This window comes from Hordeum vulgare, chromosome 5H (assembly GCF_904849725.1).
Source record: "Hordeum vulgare subsp. vulgare chromosome 5H, MorexV3_pseudomolecules_assembly, whole genome shotgun sequence".
NCBI lineage: Eukaryota > Viridiplantae > Streptophyta > Magnoliopsida > Poales > Poaceae > Hordeum > Hordeum vulgare.
The window spans coordinates 518,830,065-518,854,440 of record NC_058522.1 but is presented as its reverse complement, the minus strand read 5'-3'; the positions used below and the strand labels follow the sequence as shown (position 1 = coordinate 518,854,440).

At 52.0% G+C, this 24,376-nt stretch overlaps 1 protein-coding gene and 1 pseudogene across 1 annotated transcript; both read right to left on the bottom strand.

The window, feature by feature from the left end:
- Positions 1 to 1,682: 1,682 nt before the first annotated feature.
- LOC123452049 (disease resistance protein Pik-2-like) lies at positions 1,683 to 5,743 on the bottom strand. Its single transcript, XM_045128621.1, has 2 exons — positions 4,970 to 5,743; positions 1,683 to 4,864 (listed from the first exon to the last, which is right to left on the bottom strand). Exon 2 carries the CDS (start codon positions 4,839 to 4,841, stop codon positions 1,947 to 1,949), a length of 2,895 nt encoding a protein of 964 aa, XP_044984556.1. The 5' UTR covers positions 4,842 to 4,864; positions 4,970 to 5,743; the 3' UTR covers positions 1,683 to 1,946.
- Positions 5,744 to 20,908: 15,165 nt separating this feature from the next.
- On the bottom strand, positions 20,909 to 23,447 carry LOC123397113 (annotated as a pseudogene).
- Between the last annotated feature and the right edge of the window lie 929 nt (positions 23,448 to 24,376).

The window sequence follows — 24,376 nt, the reverse complement described above, 5'->3', positions numbered from 1 at the left end:
CCCGGCCATCCCAAACGTTCCAGCCATGGCTCCTCTCGCAGTGCATCGGACGCGTCATCAACTCTCACGTCGTCTACCCCGGACGCTTCTCTTCCGAGCCCACGCGCCGTGGCAGCAACACTGGCTTCCTTCTTGTGGAGCCGGCCGAGACATCCGCCGGCGGCGAAAGGAACTGGGTGGCCAGCGCCGACGGCAGGTTCGCCTGGCTCTTCGTCGGGGGTTCCGAGCCAACGCTCTTCGACATCGTCACCGGAGAAGTCAAGCCTCTGCCCCCCTTCCCGGGCCAGGACGGCGACAACGGGATCGGGCGGCGGCTGACGAATCCCCGTGGCATCGTCTACGGCGACGGCACCATATTTGTCTACAGCTTTAATACCGAGTCGGCACGCGGCCAGGGGTACTACCATCCTGGCTTCACGGGAGCCATCCTACGTCCCGGTGACACAGCATGGACGGCCGTGGAGAACCGGTTGAACATGCGGGCAACCCACCACGCATGCGCCGCGTATCACGGCGGCAAGGTCCTGGTGTGGGTCAGCGTCTTCTTCTGGTGCATCTTGACACCGAGCTTCGGGCTCGGAGGCAATGGCGGGAACAATGCCGGCGCCGTCGTCCACCTTGAGACGACGTGGGATAAGCTCGAGGAGGACTATTATGAGCGAGACCAATGCTACGTTCTCGAGTCCCGTGGCGAACTGCTGTGGGCGTCCGTCCTAGTCGAGCACAAAGGGCGCGATGATCATGCCGAGGGCATCATGGCGTCCAAGCTGACCGTAAGGGTTCATGCACTGGAAAAAGAAGTGGCCGGCAGCGACAGGATGCGGTGGGTGGAGAGGGTCGACGACCGGGGCTTGGAGGATCGTGTCATGTTTCTCGGGTCCCCGACGAGCTTCGCCGTAGACGCCATTGAACTGGGCCTGGATGGTGGGTGCGTCTACTTCGTCTACAAGCATCGCGTGTTCAGGTACAACCTCGTCGACGGCAAAGCCAGCCCTGTGGAGTGGATGTCCGCCGCCGGTAGGGGTTCACACAAGGCGCATGTCTGGCTCCGGCCACAACAACCTCTAGTTGCTCCAATCCAGGAAATCCGTCAAAGGCTTGAAACAACAAGTAGTAATAATGTCTAATAATTTTGTAACTCAATGATGCATTTTGGAATCATTTGAAGGTTGGCTAAAAAAGTCACCTTTTGACAATCTTGAGTATTTAATATTTGTTGGAAGGGAATTGGGTTGACCATACATATGTGAGAAGATATTCTAGAGATGTACAAACTGTTTTTGCATAGTTTTCTGAGCTTCACGATAACTTACTTGATCCATTGAGAAATAAGTTTTTGCAAAATAAAAAAAGACTGAGAAATAATGTTTTCGCAAAAAAAGACATTACACCGTGTCTTTTTAACTTGTCCTAGAATGTCATCAAATATCTTACTCTATAAGAGTTGATTCTTTCAATTCTATATTTATGCCTATTTCATGGTATCTCTGCCAATAGCACCCAGGAGTGACAAGAGCATCCATATTGGCCTGTAACTACTTGATTGTGTGATTAACTAAGAACAGAAAATAAACAGAGTAACATAGGTGCGTAAATTTGCTAAATGAGTAAACAGAGAACAAAATAACTCGGAATCTGCATCTGAGCTCAGCGCTCAGTAAGTTTGCTAAATAACAACGAAATGCAGCACAACATGTTTGCTATTGATGGAATAGTTCAGTACAATACATGTTTCAGACCACTCGTCAATCACAAACACACGCAGCACAAGACTAGCAGATGGTACAACACACCCTCCATAAGAAACGAAGCACACGTCACATACACACCCAGGAAAGTAGTACGAAAGCATGAGACAGAAACAAGATATCCACACACATGTACTAGCAAATACAGTAGCGACACATAAAACGCAAACACAAAAGGTTGCTGCTGTAAAGCGGGCACTAAACGGTGGGACTTGTATTATACCTGAAATTAAGACAGTTTGGATGATTTGCAACAGCTTGTTGCACATGATTTGGGTCAAATTCACCATTGAGCTCCAACTCTTTTAGGCTTGGAAGCTCATTGAGGCCAATAATGGTGTCTGTCGTGAAGTCCACGCTGGTGAAGGTCCATTCAATCTTTGCGAGCTTGGGAGCTGTGCCAGCCTCAAAAGAAATACTTTTAATGGTGGAAGCGCTCTCGATGACAAGAAAGTGGATATTTTTGAACTCATTAGCCTTGAAGGAGAGTTTGTTCTCTATGTATGACTCATGCCGGAGAGTAAGGCAGCGAAGGCGTTCAAGCTTGCCCAGGATTCGCATAGAATCATCTGACAATGATGTCTTACGCAGAGTTATCTCGGCAAGATGTGGGAGCTCCTCAATCCAGTTAGGCAATCCCTTGGTGATACCGTTGATGCGAAGTATCTCAAGAAACTTGGGAAATGATTGTGTTAGTTCTAGGTTCATGTTGAGGCCCTCAGCATTACTGGTTTGGCGCGGTGGTCTTACCCAAACTGACAATTTGCGGAGGTGTTCACTCAACTCAGTGACCACCCGGAGCAAATGGTTGACATTATCTTGTTTACCATGAATGACCACACCAAGACTTTTGAGACACTTGAGATTCTTGACGTTTTTCAACTCCTTGTCGTCTTCAGCAACTTCAACATAAATCAGTGTCTCCATTTTTGTCATTCTCCCGATCTTGTTAGGCATCAGCACAGTGGAAAGTGTCTCCTCAGGCGAGACACCGACCTGATAACCTACGGGCCCAGCTAGCAGATGCTTTAACATCGGGAGAAAAAGATCTTTTGTGGCAGAGGATGGAACCTTGGTTTGTCGAATGTCGAGCGTCTCTAACTGTTGCAGCTTGTTAATTTCCCTGCTGGGCAGCCCAGAAATCTCTGTGCTCACGATGCTCAAATACTTGAGCATGAACAAGTTGTTGCATATGATCTTGAGATGCATGTTCTTCAAATGCCTGCAGAAGTCTAGGTCCATCACTTTCACCCGCGCTGCCACTCCAGAGAATGCAGGGAGCGACTCAAGAAATGTTGTGACCTCATCAGATTCAGGTGCACCTTCGGCTTCGGGTGGTCCCACTGTAGAGAAGCAGTTGCAGATGTACCCACTGCCCTGCTGCTGCTTCTGCTTCAGCTTGTGTAAGACTTGGTGCCACTGGATATCACTGCTAATGGAAAGATGGCGAGCAAGTTTGGGTGGCAGGCTCGCGTCCCCGAAGTTCTCATCCCTGACTATCTTAACAATGAAGTCACGGACAATATCTTGCACCTTGCAGGAAACGACATTTCCTAAATTTCCTGCCTTGGCAATGTCCACAAACCCTTGAGCAACGAGGTCATCAAAGCAGCCCTCAGCCCTATCTAGTGCTTCTCGCCCATCTCCTTCAGTTACATGGCCTTCCGCAACCCATCTTCTTACCAAGCTTGTCCTTCTGATTTTCATATTTGGGGGGTAAATTGATAAGTAGAGCAAACAGCTCCTGTCCATCTTGGGCAGCTTGTCATAGCAAAACTTCATCATCTTCAGTCGGATATGCTGCTTGGAAGTGTCACTGTCATCAGGAGGCTGTCCTGATGATTCCAGGCTCGTGCACAGGTCCTCCAGTTGCTTCTTACTCATATGAGGGTCGGCATACAGAGTACCGAGCAACAACTTCATGCAGAAGACATCCGGATCACATTTCTTCATGATACGACGTATGAGGACCCTCTTGTGGTCATCTTCATATTCTGTAGGAATCAGTTGATCGGCTTTCTCGAAACAGAACTGAACAAGGGAATGGACTCTAGTCTTGCTTGGAGAGCAGTGTTCGGCCAACCCACTATCCTTTGTGGTCAACATGATTACACTACCAGGGGAACAGCCAGAGGAGTCTAGGATCTCCTTCATCTTATCCCATGGGTATGGATGGTCAGCTTCTTCAATGACAACCAAGAACCTTCTGCCTTTGAGGCGCTTTTGGAGCTCAATATTGTCCTCGGCATCACTTGCTCCTCCTTGATGGGCTTCGTGCTGGGCACGAGGTAGCTTATGAATCATGTCGTCGAGTACTTGCCACAGAAATGGAGGCCGTTGGATGCAAACCCAAGCTTTGCAGTCGAACATGCTCGCCACCGATGAATGTTCGTACACTTCCTTGGCAAGGTCGGCACCGTCTGCTGCATCTGGTGCTACAACAGCGATGACTACGGGCCGTCGTGCACTTGGGTCATCTTGGCCTACAGGTTCTTCAGCTTGTAACTTCTTTAGCCAGTTGACCAGAACAACCGTTCCAGCCTTGAGAATGTCAGGCTCAACGACAACCAAGCTTCGCCTGTGAGCATGCGCCTCGTCCACCATAGCGTCGCCACCGCTAGACCTGCCAGCAAACTCATGGGTCTCTTTGGCCGGGACCATGACACCGTACCTCAGCCGGCGCTCGCCGATGTCACGCGCTCGGGACTTGAGCTCACGGATCTGGGTGGCCACCTGATGGCGCGCCGGGATGGTCTGCAGGAAAAAGAGGCCACGACGCAACTGGCCCCGGACGCCCCTTACAGGGGGAGCTGGGCCCACGCGGCGAGCGTAGAGATCGACGCAGTCCTGTGTGTCATAGGCGAGATCACGGACCTGCTTCATCCACGCGCGGACCTGATGGTCACCCTCGTTGTCATTACCAGCCTCGGCGAGGTGGTGAAGGAAGCCGTTCATGCTCTCCATCTCGTCCTTGATGAACTGCGCATCGCGCCGGACGCCGCCCAGCAGCTGCGCCTCGTCGCGGATGGCGGACGAGAGGTAGGCCAGCAGCGGGTCGATGGCACCGCGTACCACGGACACGGCGCCGCTCATGTTGCTGCCGGCCGGCTTCCCTCCTACAGCTTAACAGAAATACATATCAAGAAGAAGAAGAAGAAGAAGTACTAAACGAGAGAATGCAGCAATAATTAATTTGATTTGGCCGTGCCTAGTTGCCTTACCTTTAGCTTTTGCTTTTTCTTTTGTTCAATTTAAAGCAGGTTCCTCAATGTAAAGAAGCAAGGTATCATACCATACCACCGACGGTCGCTTTGTTCATTAGATTTGGGTTGAACAACACAAACCCCAAGAATACATAATCCTTCTTTGATCAGTCAAACTTGGAAGCAGAGTTTTTTTGATTTGGTCCCGATTCCTGAACACCCTCCCTTTGAGAGAAAAGCTCTCCAAGTTCCATTTCAACCTCACAGCAGAAAATAGACAACAGCACCTTCAGAATTGTGAGTTTATGCCAAATGGTAACAGACTAGCAGCAAGATTGAAAAAACAATTCTTTTCTCTGAATCATGGCAACACATATTATACCGTGCGCAGAAGCAGGCACTTGACATCAAATTAAGAAACTATGGATCATGCATTTCATCGAACAGAACGCGGGCGCGCACGAATCCCCGCCATTCCCTGCTAACAATCTACCATTACAGTTGCTAAAGCTAAAGCGCTAATCGAATCAAAGCAAATAGGGATCCAGCACTACAGGATCATTTACCTTCGTAGGCGAGGGAGTCGAGTCGAGCGGTTCCATGCCGGAGGAGCGGGAGGAGACTAACAGCTCGTCGGAGGTCCCAGCGACGTCGCCGTCCATTACCCCATGGACTTATACACATCATCATCCTCCTCTTCATATTATCCCACGGTCGATGGCGGCCGGAGGGACGAGGACGCCGCCACGACGGCGGCGACGGCGACGCCGGACCGTGGCGGGTGTCAAGACTCTAACTGAACCCAGCATTGTCAAAGTCACATGGACGCTTCGTCAGTGTTAGACCAAGTCTGTAGTGCCCTCGAACCCATAAAAATAACCGTTTTTTTACAATTTTCGTCGAAAAAACGGTATAGACTAGAACCCTTAAATCCTTAAATCCGTAAAAAAAATTTAGAGGTCCAACCCTCAAACGCCATCGCAGCCTGTAGAAGTGAGGGTTGGGAAGAGAAACTCCCCCCAACCTGCACTCCTCTTCCTCTCCAGCGCGGGAGGGAAGTTTCAGCTCCCTCCCCTCGATCCGCCGCCGCCGCCGCTCCGCTCCGGCCGCCCATCCGCCTTCCCGGCCGCCCCTCCGCCGCCCCGCCCCGGCCGCCCTCCGCCGCCGCCGCCCCGCCCCGGCCGTCCCTCCGCCGCCCCGCCCCGGCCGCCCTCCGCCGCCGCCGCCCCGCCCCGGCCGCCCCGTCCGCAGCGCTGCCCCGCCCCCGCCGCAGCCCCGGCCGCCCTCTGCAGCGCCGCCCCGTCCCCGCCGCCCCTCCGCAGCGCCGCCGCCCCGGCCGGCCCACCGCAGCCCCGACCTCCCCTCCGCCGCCGCCGGCCGGCCCTCCGCAGCGCCGCCCCGTCCCGGCCGCCCCTCCCAGCGCCGCCGCCTCGGCCGGCCCTCCGCAGCACCGAAGATTGAGGTTTACATTTTTGCTTTTTTGCTTCATTTTTACATTTTTGCTTCATTGGCACTCACAATTGTTGCCACTCACATTGTAGATGGAGGTGAACAACGACGACATGGACTCGTTGTCCGATGCATCGGATTGGTCGTCATCCGATGATTCGGACATTGACGAGTTGTTGCAAGACGACGACGTTGAGATGATGAGCCTCCTCGTCGACGTGCAAGCGTTTGAAGACCGCGTGAAGCTTATGGATCAGAGGAGAGGGTCGACGATGGGGCGACTCACCATCTACCGGAACTGTCGTGGGTGTAAGCCTGACAGTAGATGTGTAGGGTACGAATGAGATGGGCAGAGTCCTAGCTACGGCGAGGTTGTATGAGTTCAGGCCCCTCTGCGGTGGAGGTAACAGCCCTACGTCTCAGTGCTCTCGGAGCTTGTTACCGAGTGTGATATGGAGTACAAAGATTTGCTAACCCCTTTACCAGTGGGGGAGGGCGGCTTATATAGAGTGCGCTGCCCTCCACAACGGTTCTGATTCAGGGGTGGAGTAGTGGCGATTGAATGCATACGTTACAGGTAATGTATGCTCTAAATGCTAGTAAATGCACCCGGAAACGTACAACAGTTACCCTCCAGAGAGGTTACGACGTACCGAGTGTATCCAGTCGGTAGGCCCGTTGCTCTCCGAATGTTAGTCTCCGACTGGATGATTCTGGGCCTGTTACCGACTGGATGATGGGGGCACCTTAATTCAGTCGGGGCATACTTAAGGTCCTGTCCCTCGTGTGGGGTAGTCTTTGGGTAGGACATGTAGGGCAGGCATATGACCCTACCCTAGGACTATGACCCCATCATTAGTCCCCGAATGGATTGGGGTTGAAACGTTGAAGCAGTGCTCGAGGTTCAGATCCGACTGGACTAGGTTCAGCTTGGGCGTTGCTTGCCTCTATCCATTTTATCTCTCCTGTCCAACGATCCGAGTGGAGGTGTTTTGCGAAACAGACTGTCGGGAACCGAGTGCTTTCGCGGCATCTTTTGATGCAACCGGTCAACTGACAGCCGCGGATTTTCCGGGATCTCAAATTTCGGGTTCCGCGCGCTCAGCGGGGACGACGTCAGCGCGCTCGACTAGCGCCTGACTCCTCGATTCCCGCGCCTTCAACTCCTCCACTGATATCGCCGCGGCCGGTTGGGCGGATAAGATTTCGGGCCCGCTCGCCAGCGACCCAGTCGGTGTTCTATTTAAATATGGGCGACGAGACTCCTCGGTTACGCTCGCCGAATCCTTTGCTCTTGCCTGCTCCGTCTTCCTCGCCACCTCCTGCACTCATACACCCCTCTCTTCTCCTCCTTCTCGAGAGCTCGCCGTCGCCTCCATGACCAAAGGTCAGACCAGCAAGATGGAGGCGAGGAAGAAGAAGAACAAGGCGGCGGCTGCTTAGCGGCGGCAGCGGCCGTTGCCGGCGGGGTGGATCCAGGGAGACTTTCTCCCCTCCACGGTGACGGAGGGGGACCTGCTGGAGCTGGTAGAGCACGGCCTGCTCGTGCATAAGTCCTGGAGGCTGCCGGCGGACGACGAGGTCGAGCCGGCGCCACGGGAGGAGGAGCGCGTCTTGCTCCTCAGCCATGTTCACAGAGGTTTCTCTCTGCCTCCGCATCCCTTCTTCAAAGGCATCATGAATCATTTTGGTGCTCAACTCCATCACTTCCCTCCGAATGCCATCGCCCATCTTTCTGCCTTCATTGTTTTGTGCGAGTGCTTTATCGGTTGCCCCCCCCCCATTGGGGTTTATTCAAACATATCTTCTCCGCCCACTCTCAAACCATCAAACGTCTTAGTTAGTCGGATGACAAGACGCATCTCCTCCAGCTCTGCGGGGGTTTAGGGTTTCAGAAGAAGAGTCGGAGTAGCTATCCCGCTCTCCAGTTGAGCGAGTCGGTCAGGAACTGGCAGTCGACGTGGTTCTACTGCCAGGACATAGCCTGTCCGAATGCATCGACTGGGCTGCCTCCGTTTAGTCTAGACCGTCCCGCTCCGCCCAAACAACTCGCGCTCTCCAAGGCCGAGAAGAACGATATCCAGCCTTTGGTTGAGGCACTCGTGGACGTTGTCAGGAGAGGAGTCACCGGTATAGACCTGCTGGAAGTCTTCATCGGTCGGCGGATCCAGCCTCTGCAGGCTCGGGACCACGCTATGTGGCACTACACAGGACCCGAGGATTCCACTCGGACCATCGTGGTGGGCATACTCGAGGAGAAGGTGACCTCGTTGGTGCTCCAAATCACGGGTCCTTGTGAGAACCCTAAAGGAGCTCACAGAGTGGCGCCTTACAGCGCGGACAACCCTCCACCGAATCAGGTGAGTGGCATCAGCCGAGTGCATCGAATCGTCTTTATTTCAATCGTTTAGTTATATCTCCTCGTGATGCTTAATGTTTCCGACTGAAATTCATGCAGGCGTGGACCAACTGGTTCTCCCTCGTCTCGAACGGGAATCCGGAGGAGGAGGAGGAAGAAGGCAGCCAGGAGGGGAGCGTGGAGAGCGCCGAATACGTCTCCGACAGCGGGGAGTCGGAGGAGGAAGACAGCAAGGAAGAGGAAGAGGATGAAGAGCCAGACTCGCCACCTCCGCGGCCAGAGCATCGGAGTAAGCGTCGGCATGAGCCTGCCGTCCCTTCAGCTCCTCCTGCGTCGTCAAGTGCTCCGCCTGCTGCCCCGGCGGTACCGAGTGTTCGAGGCACCAAGAGGGCCAGGGACGCAGCCGCTGAACCTGCAGGCCAGTCCTCCAGGGCGTCCAAGCCGAGTGGGCCCAAACCTCGGAAGGCTCTGCCGTGGATGAGGATGGCCATCCCCGTCACCTCCACGTAAGTGAATCTAACTTTCGGCTCTTTCTGTTGACCGAGTGAACTCCTGCTTTACAAGTCGGATGGACTTCACTCGACAGGGTTGCCACTTCTGCGACCTCGCCGGCTCGCCAAGGGGACGACCCCATGGACACGGACAACGTCGTTTCGTCCCAGCCAGGTATGTTGTGGAAGAGTCGGGTATTTTATTCCTGTAGACTGCGCCATCCTTTTCTTTTTCTGAAGCGCCGTGTTATTCGGCTTGTCAGGGGCGACTTGCCTGGACGGGGATGACCAGGGGAGAGCTGACCCGGCCGTGGAGCCTGTCGTGGAGCCTATCCCTGAGGCTGCTCCTCCTGCTGCCGCCCCTGCCGCCGACGCTCCACCGACCGAAGTGCCTCCACCGACTGAACCGGTGCCGATGGGTGAGGAACCGACTGGGGCGAACCTTGGGATGCCCCAGGAACTTCCCACGATTCCCGGTTCGTCGAATGCTGAATTCAGCATTCGGTGTGTCCCAGAGGAGCAGGTGGGAGCGGCCAAGGGGGCCATGGTCCAGGCGGAGCTGATGGCCGGAGAGGCCAAGAGGGCTTATGACTCCGTTGCGGCTTTGTACCAGCGGAGCTTGGAGCTGCGCGATGACATCCGAGTAAGTAGTCTAGTAAGTACTTACTTTTCTTCTGTAACCCACTTGGTGTTGTCTGTTGTTTTTGCAATGGGTTCACTCCGAGTGAACCCAGTGGGTGTAGTCCCCGAGACTTCTGTCGAGTGCTTGCACCGACAGTTGTCTTTATACATTTTGTCTTCAGGTTGGTTGTGTCCGTAGACAGGATTTCCGAGTGCGAGTTCTTGTTGCAGTCGGAGCGCTCTTGCGGTAAGAGTCTCCGAGAGTAAGTTGCACGCAGGTCGAGTAGTATTGGTCTCGGAGGAGTAGTATTTCCGAGTGCACCTCAATAGGGCGGGCCTGTTTGAGGTGCATGCCAGTGGGGTCACTCTTAGTGAACCCACTGGGTGTAGTCCCCGAGACCGCTGTCGACTGCTAGCGTCGGCAGGGGTCTGAAGAACTTAGCGTGTGAATTGATAAACTTGCTGACTACCCTTTGTTTCTTGGTGCGGAAAACTTGTGAGATGGGAACGACCTATGAGGCCCTGAGGGATGAGAGGAACCAGTATGCTGGTGAACTGGAAGCTGCAACGCTCGCCATGGCCGGCATGAAAGACGCGCTGGAAGTTCGAGAGAAGTCTTTGGAGGAGGCCCTGGAAGCAAACAGGGTGTTGATGGCGGAGGTGGAGAGACTGAAGAAACAGAGGACTGAGCTGCACAACCAGATGGCCGTTCGGAACACACGATACATAGCTCAGGAGAAGTACGTCAACGACTGGGCTGTGCAGATGACGACTCGTCTGGCTGGTAAGTCGTATGTTCTGTCGAGTGGTTGTACCGTGTGCCGTGCACTCGGTTTTTATTGTATGCTTGTCCGTTTGTTTCAGATTTTTGCGGCGACGCTGAAGCTAAAGCGGCGACTGTGGAGCGGTCCATTAAGGAGAATGTGCCACTCAGCGATGACGCCAACCGGGATCTGCTCCGTGCACATATCCGCGTAGGCAAAGTAGGTCCTTTCATCGGCCGACTGAGAGAAGTCATCGGCCGCATTGACAAGGAGCTTTGGCCAGAAGACGAGTCGCGGCAGGAGATGGAGACTCTGTTGGGGCGACTGGAGGAGATTCCGGGCCGAGTGCAATCTTGGAAGAAATCGGCAGCGCGTTGCGGTGCTGACGTTGCGCTGTCCTTGGTCCGAGTCCATTGCAAGGAGGTGCGGGAAGGTAGGCTGAAGACATTGAAGGTCGCCAATACGAAGAAGCTTCGATTCGAAGACTTCATGGAGACGTTCCTTGAGACTGCTACCCGCATCGCGGATGGAATCGACTTGGACACTTTTGTGGAGCCCTCCAGTCCTGGCGCCGGCCCAGCTGACGCGTGATAAAACTTTGTCCTCGGTATGCCGAGTGTTTGCCTGTAAGATACTCTGGCCACTTCTGTTGGCTGTCGTACTTTTAAATCGGTGCGGGTAAGCTTGACCTGCACCGAGTCGGTTATCGTTGCTAAACTTGTGGAATCGGAATGAAAACCTTTAGTCTTTTGTTTGAATGCTGTTTCGAGTGCAACACTTAGTGCGTACTCGGAGAAGATTAAGACTTAGGTGATTGTTGGCCACATCTAAGTCTCCGAGTGGGACTTGTAGTGCACACTCGAATGAGTTATTACTTAGGTGATTCGTGATCACAGCTAAGTCCCCGAGTGCGACGTATATTGCACACTCGGAGGAAGTTATTACTTAGGTGATTCTTGATCACAGCTAAGTCCCCGAGTGCGACGTATATTGCACACTTGGAGGAAGTTATTACTTAGGTGATTCTTGATCACAGCTAAGTCCCCGAGTGCGACGTATAGTGCACACTCGGAGGAAGTTAGTACTTAGGCGATTCAGGATTGCAGCTAAGTCCCCGAGTGCGACGTATAGTGCACACTCGGAGGAGGTTATTACTTAGGCGATTCAGGATCGCAGCTAAGTCCCCGAGTGCGACGTATAGTGCACACTCGGAGGAAGTTATTACTTAGGCGATTCAGGATCGCAGCTAAGTCCCCGAGTGCGACGTATAGTGCACACTCGGAGGAGGTTAGTACTTAGGCGATTCAGGATCACAGCTAAGTCCCCGAGTGCGACGTATAGTGCACACTCGGAGGAAGTTAGTACTTAGGCGATTCAGGATCGCAGCTAAGTCCCCGAGTGCGACGTATAGTGCACACTCGGAGGAGGTTAGTACTTAGGCGATTCAGGATCGCAGCTAAGTCGCCGAGTGCGACGTATAGTGCACACTCGGAGGAGGTTAGTACTTAGGCGATTCAGGATCGCAGCTAAGTCGCCGAGTGCGACGTATAGTGCACACTCGGAGGAGGTTAGTACTTAGGGGATTCAGGATCGCAGCTAAGTCCCCGAGTGCGACGTATAGTGCACACTCGGAGGAGGTTAGTACTTAAGCGATTCAGGATCGCAGCTAAGTCCCCGAGTGCGACGTATAGTGCACACTCGGAGGAGGTTAGTACTTAGGCGATTCGGGATCGCAGCTATGTTTTTTGTGTGTGTGTAACCGTAGTCTGCAACCGTGGAAGCACTCTGAATCTGCAAAAAACTAAATCTGCTGTATATTATTTCATCAAAACTTGTTTGTTACACTGCTTCAGTCGACGATCACGTATAAAAACGCTTGAGGAGATCTCTGTTCCATGCACGCGGCTCGTCTGTCTCCCTCTGAATGTTGTATAGTCTGTATGCTCCGTTGTTCAGCACCTTGGAGACGATGAAAGGCCCCTCCCAGGCCGGAGCCAACTTTTGGGGTCTTTGCTGATCCACTCGGAGCACTAAATCTCCTGCTTGGAACGTGCGGCTCCTGACATGACGCGCATGAAAGCGTCGCAGATCTTGTTGGTAAATTGTTGAACGAGTGAGCGCCATCTCGCGTTCCTCCTCCAGAAGATCGACTCCATCTTGCCTTGCTTGTTCCGCTTCAGCTTCGGAGAAGAGTTCGACTCGCGGGGCATTATGAAGCAGGTCACTCGGAAGGACCGCTTCTGCTCCATAGACGACGAAGAACGGCGATCGCCCCGTTGATCGGTTTGGAGTGGTGCGGAGGCCCCAAAGCACTGAAGGTAACTCGGTGACCCATGCACCAGCAGCATGTCCTACCTCTCGCAAGAGTCGAGGCTTCAAACCTTGAAGGATAAGTCCATTCGCACGCTCAGCTTGTCCATTGGATTGCGGATGTGCTACGGAAGCAAAATCCACTCGGATACCCTGACTCGCACAGAAACTTTTGAATCTGTCCGAGTCGAAGTTTGTCCCATTGTCCATGATTATGCTGTGAGGCACTCCGAATCTGGAGATGATGTCCCTGACAAACTTAACGGCTGTGGAGGCGTCGAGTTTTTTGATGGGCTTGGCTTCTATCCATTTTGTAAACTTGTCGACTGCCACCAACAGATGTGTGTAGCCTCCTTGGCCTGTCTTGAATGGTCCGACTGTGTCTAATCCCCAAACTGCAAATGGCCACACAAGTGGGATTGTCTTTAGTGCAGATGTTGGCTTGCGGGACTTGTTGGAGTAGAACTGACAGCCTTCACATCGGTCGACCATAGCTTTGGCCATCTCGTTAGCCTGCAGCCAGAAGAATCCAGCTCTGAACGCCTTGGCGACGATTGCTCTCGAAGAAGCATGATGGCCGCAGGTTCCCGAGTGGATATCCTCTAGGATCAACTGTCCTTCCTCTGGGGAAATGCAACGTTGGAGGACGCCTGAAACACTCTCCTTGTACAATTGATCGTCAATGACAGTGAATGCCTTCGACCTGCGAACTATTTGCCGGGCTTGGACTTCATCTTCTGGAAGTTCTTGTCTCAGGATATATGCCATGATCGGCACAGTCCAATCGGGAATGATTACCAGAATCTCTGTGACCAGATCAACCACAGCAGGCACATCGACTTCAGTCGGATCTATTGTGCTCTTGGGTTGTACCGGTTCTTCCGTGAAGGGATCTTCTTTGACTGAAGGAAGATGGAGGTGCTCAAGACAGACATCACTCAGGACTGGTCTCCGAGTGGATCCGAGTTTCGCCAACTCGTCAGCTGCTTGGTTCTTCAGTCTTGGAACATGATGAAGTTCTAGGCCTTCAAACTTCTTCTCCAGCTTCCTGACTACATTGCAGTATGTTGTCATGGTGGGGTTCCTTACGTCCCACTCTTTCATCACTTGGTTGACCACCAAGTCCGAATCGCCGTAGACCATCAGGCGACGGACGCGGAGTGAGATGGCCATGCGCAATCCATAGAGAAGAGCTTCATACTCTGCCTCGTCGTTAGAGGAATCAAAGTGTATCTGAAGCACGTACTTGAGCTTGTCACCCTTTGGCGATATGATCACAACACCAGCGCCGGATCCATTCAACATCTTAGACCCATCGAAGAACATTGTCCAATGAGCCGAGTAGATGTGAGTCGGTTGCTGTTGTTCTACCCATTCTGCTATAAAGTCAGCCAGGGCTTGAGACTTAATAGCTTTCTTGGCCTCGAACTTGATGTCGCAGTACAGCATCTCCATCGCCCACTTCGCCACTCGGCCCGATGCGTCCCGATTGTGGAGAATTTCCGACAACGGAGCATCAGAAATGACACATACCGAGTGGTCTTGGAAATAATGGGCCACCTTCTTTGCAGTCATATAGATCCCATAGATAAGTTTTTGATAATGGGGATACCTCTGCTTGGAAGGGGTCAGGACTTCGGAGACGTAGTACACTGGCCGCTGAACTTTGTATGCTTTGCCTTCTTCTTCTCGCTCGACTGTAAGAACAGTACTGACGACTTGATTTGTAGCCGCGATATATAGAAGAAGGGGCTCTTTACTGAGCGGAGCAGTAAGAACCGGCTGGGTGGAAAGTAGGACTTTGAGGTCGTCGAATGCGACTTGGGCTTCGTCTGTCCACTCGAAGGTATCTGACTTCTTCATGAGTCGGTACAGAGGAAGTGCTTTTTCGCCGAGTCGACTCATGAACCTGCTCAAAGCCGCTAGGCAACCTGTGAGCCGTTGAACATCGTGTATTCTGACCGGTCTCTCCATTCGGACGATGGTCCCGATCTTTTCGGGGTTAACATCGATCCCTCGTTCGGAAACGAAGAAACCGAGTAACTTTCCGCTGGGAACACCGAATGAACATTTGGCTGGGTTTAGTTTGATATCGTACCTACGAAGGTTGGCGAATGTTTCTGCCAAGTCAGTCAGCAGGTCGGAACCTTTGCGTGACTTGACTACGATATCATCCATGTATGCCTCCACATTGCGACCGATCTGGTCGAGGAGACATTTTTGGATCATGCGCATAAAGGTAGCTCCCGCATTCTTCAGACCGAAAGGCATAGTGATGTAGCAGAAGCACCCAAACGGGGTGATGAAGGCCGTTTTCAACTCATCAGGACCATACAGACGGATCTGATGATATCCCGAGTAGGCATCAAGGAATGACAAACGCTCGCATCCCGCAGTCGAATCGACAATTTGATCTATGCGGGGGAGCCGAAAATGGTCTTTCGGGCAGACCTTATTGAGGTGCTTGAAGTCAATGCACATTCGGAGTGACTTGTCCTTCTTGGGCACCATGACGACATTGGCGAGCCACTCGGAGTGGTGAACCTCGCGAATGAAATTGGCAGCCAGCAGCTTGGCCACCTCTTCTCCGATTGCCTTCCTCTTGTGCGCGGCGGACCGACGCAGGCGCTCTCGGACGGGCCGAGCGACGGGATCCACATGCAGTCGGTGCTCAGCCAACTCCCTGGGTACACCCGACATGTCAGAAGGTTTCCATGCGAAGATGTCCCAGTTCTCACGGAGGAATTGGGTGAGCTCGGCTTCCTATTTAGGATCGAGGGTGGTGGAGATGTTCGTCGGGGCGGCAGACTCGTCCGTCGGGTGGATGCTGACCTTCTTAGTCTCTCCCGCCGACTGGAACGCGGACTCAGAAGCTGGCTTCTTTGAGCGCGTTAAGTCGGCAGGGTCGACTGTCTTCTTGTACTCTTCGAGCTCGAGTACAGCCATCTGCTGGTCGGCGATTCTTGATCCCTCTTGCAGACACTCCTCGGCTCGCTGACGGTTGCCGGTGATGGTGATAACGCCTTTTGGACCTGGCATCTTCAACTTCAAGTACACATAGCACGGGCATGCCATGAGACTCACGTACGCCGGACGGCCCTGAATTGCATGGTAAGCGCTCTGGAAATCCACCACCTCGAATGTGAGCTTCTCCTTGCGAAAGTTTTTGTCGGAGCCGAAAGTAACGTCCAACGCGATCTGGCCGAGTGACTTGGCCTTCCGCCCGGGGACGACTCCGTGGAACTGCATATTGCTCTTGCTGAGTCTGGACATCGGAATGCCCATTCCCTTGAGGGTGTCGGCGTACATGATGTTCAGTCCGCTACCGCCGTCCATGAGGACTTTGCGCAGTCGGACTCCTTCCACCACCGGGTCGACGACCAGAGCCTGTCTTCCTGGAGTGGGGACATGCGTTGGATGGTTCGACTGATCAAAGGTGATCGCAGTCTGAGACCATCTAAGGAACTTGGGAGCAGTCGGAACGGCCATGTTGACCTCTCTGTTCACCAGCTTCAGTCGACTCTTGCTTTCGACGTCAGCAAAAATCATGAGGGTTGCATGGACTTGGGGGAACGGATCCTCCTTATCCTCCTCATCTTGTTCAGGATTCTTCTCACTCGGTTGTCCTTCGTTGAACCCCTGGATCAGGAGACGACACTGCCGAGTGGTATGCTTCGCGTATATGGGGTTGCCTTCTTCGTCCATCTTCGTGTGAATTGGACAAGGCTGATCCAGGATGGGATTGTTGAACGGCTTCTTCTTGGGGGCAGACGGCGCTTTCCCTTTGCCCTTGAACTTGGCGCTGGTCACAGCTGCAGCTTGTGCCTGCGGTGTGGGTGGAACTTTCTGTTTCTGCTTCCGAGTGTTACCTCCGTCGGCATCGCCGACTGTCTTGTGTTTGCCACTCCGGATGCGGTCTTCTTCCTCGCCATTTGCATAGCGAGCATCTATCTCCATCATCTTTCTCATGGAGATGTCGCCCGTCCGGCCGAACTTTAGGTACAGCTCTCTGTACCGAATGCCTGCCTTGAATGCGCAGACTGCTTGATGCTCGGTGACGTTCTCCACCGTGTGGTAGAGAGTTGTCCATCACTGGATGAAGTCGCGCAAGGGCTCATTCGGCTTCTGGACACAGTGTTCAAGCTCCACAAGGCCTGCAGAGCGTTTGCACGTCCCTTCGAAAGTCCTGATGAACACTCGGGCCAGATCTGCCCAACTGTAAATGCTTGAGGGGGGCAACTGGTTCAGCCAAGCTCGTGCCGAGCCGTCGAGCATCAGAGGGAGGTGCTTCATAGCGACATGGTCGTCCCCTCCTCCAATCTGGACTGCCACTCGGTAGTCGTCTAGCCATGTTTCAGGCTTGGATTCCCCCGTAAATTTACCGATTCCCGCTGCCAATCGGAAGTTGGGCGGGATGTCAGCCGAGCAGATGGCTCGACTAAAACACTCGGGGCCGGACACGATGGTCCTGTTGCCACTCAGACGATCCAGATCGTGGCCATCGCGGTGGGCTCGACCCCTGTCGATTCTTCGCTGGGCGATTCGCCCTCTTGCGTCGGGTCTCGGGTCATAAGTGTCGCCGACTGAACGCCGATCATCATGATGTCGGGACCCATAGGGCCCACCCCGCGGAGGGGTGCGCGAACGGCGGCGATCTTCGCGGACCATGGAACGACTGCCTCCCCTGTGGTGCTGATAGGAGCCAGGGTTGTGAACCGACCGATGCGTGTTTGCATGGACGGAACTATTGTGGATCCGATTGTGCGACTGGGAGACTGCCGAATTCTGCTGCTGCGCCGTGTGCAACAGAGCACGGATCTGCTCGATTCCCCTTCCTGCCTCTGAATCAGTCGGCTGGAGGGAATCGGCGATCTTGGCTGCTGCAGCCAAGTTGAGGAGAGGTGTGCGGAACAACTCCACGTTGCTCTGCCAGGTGTGCCGACTGGCAGAACGGCGAGGCGGACGGCGTGCACCGGAAGCTTCACCGACTTCGCGCTCGTTCCGGCCGGCCTGATGAGGATCTTCATGGGTGTTGGCCATGTGAACTTCTGCTGCAGGTCCGGGGCCCACGTACTCGGAAGGAAGCTCAGTCGGAACCGAGCCCGAGCACTGGGCAACCACGACAGACTCCAGAACCGCCACTTGAGAGGACGCGAACTGACGCGCTCGGGCATGCTGCACCCAACGTTGGAGACGTGGACTGCGAGACCGCTTGCTGTGGCGCGTGACGAAGGTGCAAGCCGGCAATGGAGCCGATTGTTGGAGAAGGAGAACGCCGCGAGCGCCGACACGGAAGTGCATGGCCCCGTGACGGGGAAGAGCCTCGACGTCGAGAGGTGCTTCCCGAAGCCACGCCGAACCGTCGACGATGAAGGAGAGAGCGCTGAAGAGGATCTGGTGACCCATGCTCGAATCTCCACCGGACGACATGACGAAAGGAAGTAGTCGCAAACTCGCCGGAAGTCGCTTAGACGCCTGCCCCACGGTGGGCGCCAACTGTCGTGGGTGTAAGACTGACAGTAGATGTGTAGGGTACGAATGAGATGGGCAGAGCCCTAGCTACGGCGAGGTTGTATGAGTTCAGGCCCCTCTGCGGTGGAGGTAACAGCCCTACGTCTCAGTGCTTTCGGAGCTTGTTACCGAGTGTGATATGGAGTACAAAGATTTGCTAACCCCTTTACCAGTGGGGGAGGGCGGCTTATATAGAGTGCGCTGCCCTCCACAACGGTTCTGATTCAGGGGTGGAGTAGTGGCGATTGAATGCATACGTTACAGGTAACGTATGCTCTAAATGCTAGTAAATGCACCCGGAAACGTACAACAGTTACCCTCCAGAGAGGTTACGACGTACCGAGTGTATCCAGTCGGTAGGCCCGTTGCTCTCCGAATGTTAGTCTCCGACTGGATGATTCTGGGCCTGTTACCGACTGGATGATGGGGGCACCTTAATTCAGTCGGGGCATACTTAAGGTCCTGTCCCTCGTGTGGGGTAGTCCTTGGGTAGGACATGTAGGGCAGGCCTATGACCCTACCCTAGGACTATGACCCCATCAGGAACCGTGCTCTCGGACACGAGCATTTGATGCAAGACTACTTCGCGGAGGTACCTACATACCCTCATCGTCTCTTTCGCAGAAGGTACCGAATGCGTCGTAGTTTGTTTGTGAAGATTGTCAACGATTGTGAGGTTGCCTCCTATTACTTTAAACGTCGTAGATCCGCCGCCGGTATCATGGGGTTTAGTGCATATCAAAAGATATTGGCGGCAATGCGGGTACTCGCTTATGGCATACCCGCGGATTATACCGACGAGTATCTTCGCATTGGGGAAGATACAACCACGGAGGCCGTCCGTAGGTTTGCCAAGTTGGTCATCCGTTTGTATGGTGAGAAGTATCTTCGGGCACCAAACGAGGAAGATACAAAGAGATTAATGGAAATGAATGAAAAAAGGAGATGGCCGGGGATGCTTGGTAGTCTTGATTGCATGCATTGGAGGTGGAAAAATTGCCCAAAGGCATGGCACAGAATGTATTGCGGTAAAAGCCGTGATGCTACCATTGTGCTTGAGGCTGTAGCATCGGAGGACACATGGATTTGGCGTGCATTCTTTGGGTTGCCGGAAACACCCAATGATATCAATGTCCTCAATAGATCTCCATTGTTCAAAAGATTAATTTCTGGGGATGCTCCAGCTTGCAACTACAAAATCATGAACAATGAGTATTCAATGGGATACTATCTCACCGATGGCATCTATCCCGAATGGGCAACTCTTGTGAAGTCCATCAAGGAGAAAAATGGGGTGCCCTTAACAAGAAAAGAGGCTCATTTCACCAAGGCACAAGAGGAAGCCCGCAAAGATATTGAGAGAGCTTTTGGTGTTTTACAAGCAAGGTTTGCCATAGTTCGGGGTCCAGCTCGGTTTTGGGACAAAAAACCTTGGTGAACATCATGAAATGTTGTGTGATTCTACACAACATGATCCTAGAGGATGAGAGATGGTTAAACCTCCCTTGTTTCTATGACAATGTTGGTACCCGTGTGCAACCGGAAAGAAACCCTTCTCGCATACACGCCTTTCTTCAAGCACATCGTGAGATTGAGGATGCAACCACTCATGGTCGTCTCCGGGATGATCTAGTAGAGCACCATTAGCAGTTGGATGGGCGGCGTATTGGCCCATGATGTATCTTTGTTTTACTTTTCTATGTCCTATTTGATTCGAACAATTGTTGTAATTTGCTCAAACAATGTTTTATGTTGTAATTTGCTCAAACATTGTTGTAATAATTTGAATGATTATTGTTTTATTCGGTGTTGTAATAATAACTAGAATGATTATTGTTTTATGTCAAATATGATTGAATTTGTGATATGTCATATGATGAAATGTGATGAAATGTTGATATATGAAATGACAGTTTTAAGGTTTGGGGTTGGGGCAAAGACTAGAACCCTCAAACCCAACCCTTATAACGGAATATTCCGTTATAAGGGTTGGGTTTGAGGGTTCTAGTCTTTGCCCCTGTTTTTCAACCCTTAAAAGTGTCAAAACTAGGCAATTCTCAACCCTTAAAACTGATTTTACATTTAAGGGTTTGAGGGTTCTACTAGAGATGCTCTAAAGGAAAAAAATTACGGGCTATATAAAATAGCGTGCCCCTAAAAAGATGCTATTAGAGCATCTCCAACAGCCATCCAACACGCGTCGCACTAAAAATGAGCTTGCGGTGTGCTGTTCGTTTGTTTTGGCACGGCGGCCAGCACTGACTCCAGCGGCGCTATAAAATACAGCGCGCGCCTAGCTCCAGCAGGCGTTAAAATGCAACGCGCGCTCTCGCACAATACATAAATATTTCATAGATAGATAGATAAAACGATACATAGATATTTCACAATACATAGATAAAACGATACATCACATGGATAGATAAAGAAACTACGGTGCAACTACTAGAACCTACTCCCTGTCGTCGTCCTCCTCCTCATCATCATCCTCGGTGTCCGAGGTATCGAGCCAAATATCATCCCAATGTTCATCGTCACTCCTGAAAAACGACGTCCCCTCGTTGTTGACGACCTCGCATTGCGATATGGCTAGTGCCTTGCATCGACGCGTGTCATCCCGCTCCTCGCGACGCCTTGCCGTCCTCTTCGCCCAGAAGGCGTTCTCAGCGACGACGTCCTCTGGATGACGTACTCCGCCATGGCTCGCTCATCCTCCTCGACGACGAGGAGGCGGCGCTACCGTCGACGGTGCTCCACACGGTCCTAGTCTATTATCAGACGAGGCGGAGGGGCGAGGTCCTACGCCTTCTCGCGCGTGTAGACGTCCTGGAAATTCATCTGCGCGTGAGGCCTCCCTAGGCGCCACACCGCCGTGTCGTACGCGCGGGCGGCCTCGTGCGAGGTCTCGAACGTGCCGACGCCGAGGCGGACGTCGTCGGACCGGACCTCGACATAGTAGGCGCCGGAGGGGCGCTCGCGGACGCCACGGTAGCCCGAAGATCCACGGCGGCACGACGGCTGTTGGGGAACGTAGTAATTTTAAAAAAATTCCTACATCAGACAAGAATCTATCTATGGAGAAACCAGCAATGAGCAAAGGGGTAGAGCATCTTCATACCTTTGAAGATCGCTAAGCGGAAGCGTTGCTAGAACGCGGTTGATGGAGTCGTACTCGCAGCGATTCAGATCACAGTGGATTCCGATCTATGCACCGAACAATGGCGACTCCGCGTTCAACACACGTGCAACCCGGTGACGTCTCCAATGCCTTGATCCACCAAGGAAGGAGGAGAGGTTGAGGGGGAGCTCCGGCAACACGACGGTGTGGTGACGGTGGAGCTACGTGGCACTCCGACAGGGCTTTGCCAAGCACTAGGAGGAGGAGGAGGAGGGTTGCGCCGAGAGAGAGAGAGATTGTGTCTCAAAAAAAACCCCAAACCCTCCACTATATATAGGAGGAGAGGGAGGAGGGTGCCCATCCTTAGGTTTTCCACCCTAAGGGGTGCAACAGCCCATCCAGGGCAAGGGGCGGCGGCCAAGGGGTGGAGGAGGTGGCGCCCTAGGGTGGGCTAGCCCACCACGCCTAGGGTTAGCCCACCACCCTCTCTCTTGCGCCTTGGGCTGATGGTGGTGGCGCACCAGCCCACTTATGGACTGGTTCCCATCCACTTTTGGCCCATGTACTTCTTAGGGGCTGGTGGCCCTTCCCGGTGGACCACGGAACCCTTTCGGTGGTCCCGGTACATTATCGGTGATGCCCGAAACACTTCCAGCAATCAAATCCTCACTTCCTATATATGAATCTTTACCTCCGGACCATTCCGGAGCTCCTCGCGACGTCCGGGATCTTATTCGGGACTCCGAACAATCTTCGGTAACCACGCATACTATTTCCATATAACCCGAGCGTCATCGAACCTTAAGTGTGTAGACCCTACGGGTTCGGGAAGCATGCAGACATGACCGATACACCTCTTCCTCCAATAACCAACAACAGGGTCTGGATATCCATGTTGGTTCCCACATGTTCCACGATGAGCTCATCGGATGAACCACGATGTTAGGGATTCGATCAATCCCATATGCAATTCCCTTTGTCTACCGGTATGATACATGCCCGAGATTCGATCGTCGGTATCCCTATACCTTGTTCAATCTCGTTACGGCAAGTCTCTTTACTCGTTCTGTAACATATCACCCCGTGGCTAACTCCTTAGTCACATTGAGCTCATTATGATGATGGATTACCGAGTGGGCCCAGATATACCTCTCCGTCACATGGAATGACAAATCCCAGTCACGATTCGTATAACCCAACAGACACTTTCAGAGATACCCGTAGTGCACCTTTATAATCACCCAGTTACGTTGTTACGTTTGATACACCAAAGCACTCCTACGGTATCCAGAAGTTGCACAATCTCATGGTCTAAGAAAATGATGCTTCACATTAGAAAAGCTTTAGTAGACGAACAATACGATCTAGTGCTATGCTTAGGATTGGGTCTTGTCCATCACATCATTCTTCAATGATGTGATCCCGTTATCAATGAAATTCGATGTCCATGATCAGGAAACCATGATCAACTATTGATCAACGAGCTAGTCAACTAGAAGCTCACTAGGGACACATTGTGATCTATATATTCACACATGCATTACGGTTTCCGGTTAATACAATTATAGCATGAATAATATACAATTATCATGAACTAGGAAATATAATAATAACAACTTTACTATTGCCTCTAGGGTATATTTCCAACAGCGACATAGTGGCTCGGTGGGGGCGCGTCGGTGGCGGGGCGACAGAGGCAGCGCGAGGAAGCGGTAGAGCGCGCGTGGTAGTGATGAGGGCGATGGGCAACCACGTGGTGAGCGCCGCATTTTTCGGCGCACCAAATCAAGCGCGCGGCCGCCCCTTTCTTCCGCGCGCGTAATCGTTTGCAGCACGCGCTAATTTCTTGCCTCCGCTGGAGCGCGCTTTCCATCCCGCACGCGCTAAAATCGCAGTTTACCTCGCGCGCGTTTTTTGGCACCGTTGTTGGAGATGCTTTTTGCATGATATAACGCGTTATAGCGTGCTATTAGCGAGACTTTGTACACTGATTAATTTAACGAGTCAATTCTTTATACGCTATAACGTGCTATTAGCGGCGGTATAGCGTGCTTAAATTTTTCAGTGCCTTTTAATACTGTTTATACCGCTGAGACATACAGTGTTTATATTACAATGCAAATCTTGAAATCTTTTGTTTAAAATCTTTTGAAATATGATTTGATTTTATATTACGTTGGCTCTCATTTTCCTCTGTAGATTCCTTCTCCTTTTTTGTGTGGAAATCGTATGTAAATTCCTTAAAGAAATTGATAAGGAGTTTCGAATCCAATTTAAATCACCAAAATATCATTAGAACTTTAAATAAACAATATACTTACCCAAAAAGTGGAGACAGTATTTTGTGCATCTTAAATTAGATTGTAATACAGTAACTTTTACATTTAGTGAAGCAATCACAAATTTTATACAGTAACTTTTACATTTAATGAAGCAATCGCAAATTTTATACACTTCAAAATAAGTGAGAGACAAAGACTCCATAGCTTTTTCCCATTAGTAAATTATGCAATTTTTATTAATCAAACTCTAAAAGGTGCAAGTTGACATCATGCTAGAATTTCAACTAATTTGGAAGCTGTAACGTAGGACTTGTACACCACGTGGATGCATACCTCATCTCTTGTATCTGAAAAAGAACTTATTAAAAAATAAATGTGTATAGATATTCATTTAATTTCCCTAAAATGATAAATTTTCTTTTATTTTAAAACGAATTGAAGAGAACTTAAATGATCCTTGAATAGTTTAAATACTCCCTCTGTTTCTAAATAATTTTCATTTTAAAGATTTAATTACGGA

Bases quoted from the DNA above. Each gene is read 5' to 3' on its own strand.
- LOC123452049 (XM_045128621.1), bottom strand. From the start codon at position 4,841: ATGAGCGGCGCCGTGTCCGTGGTACGCGGTGCCATCGACCCGCTGCTG.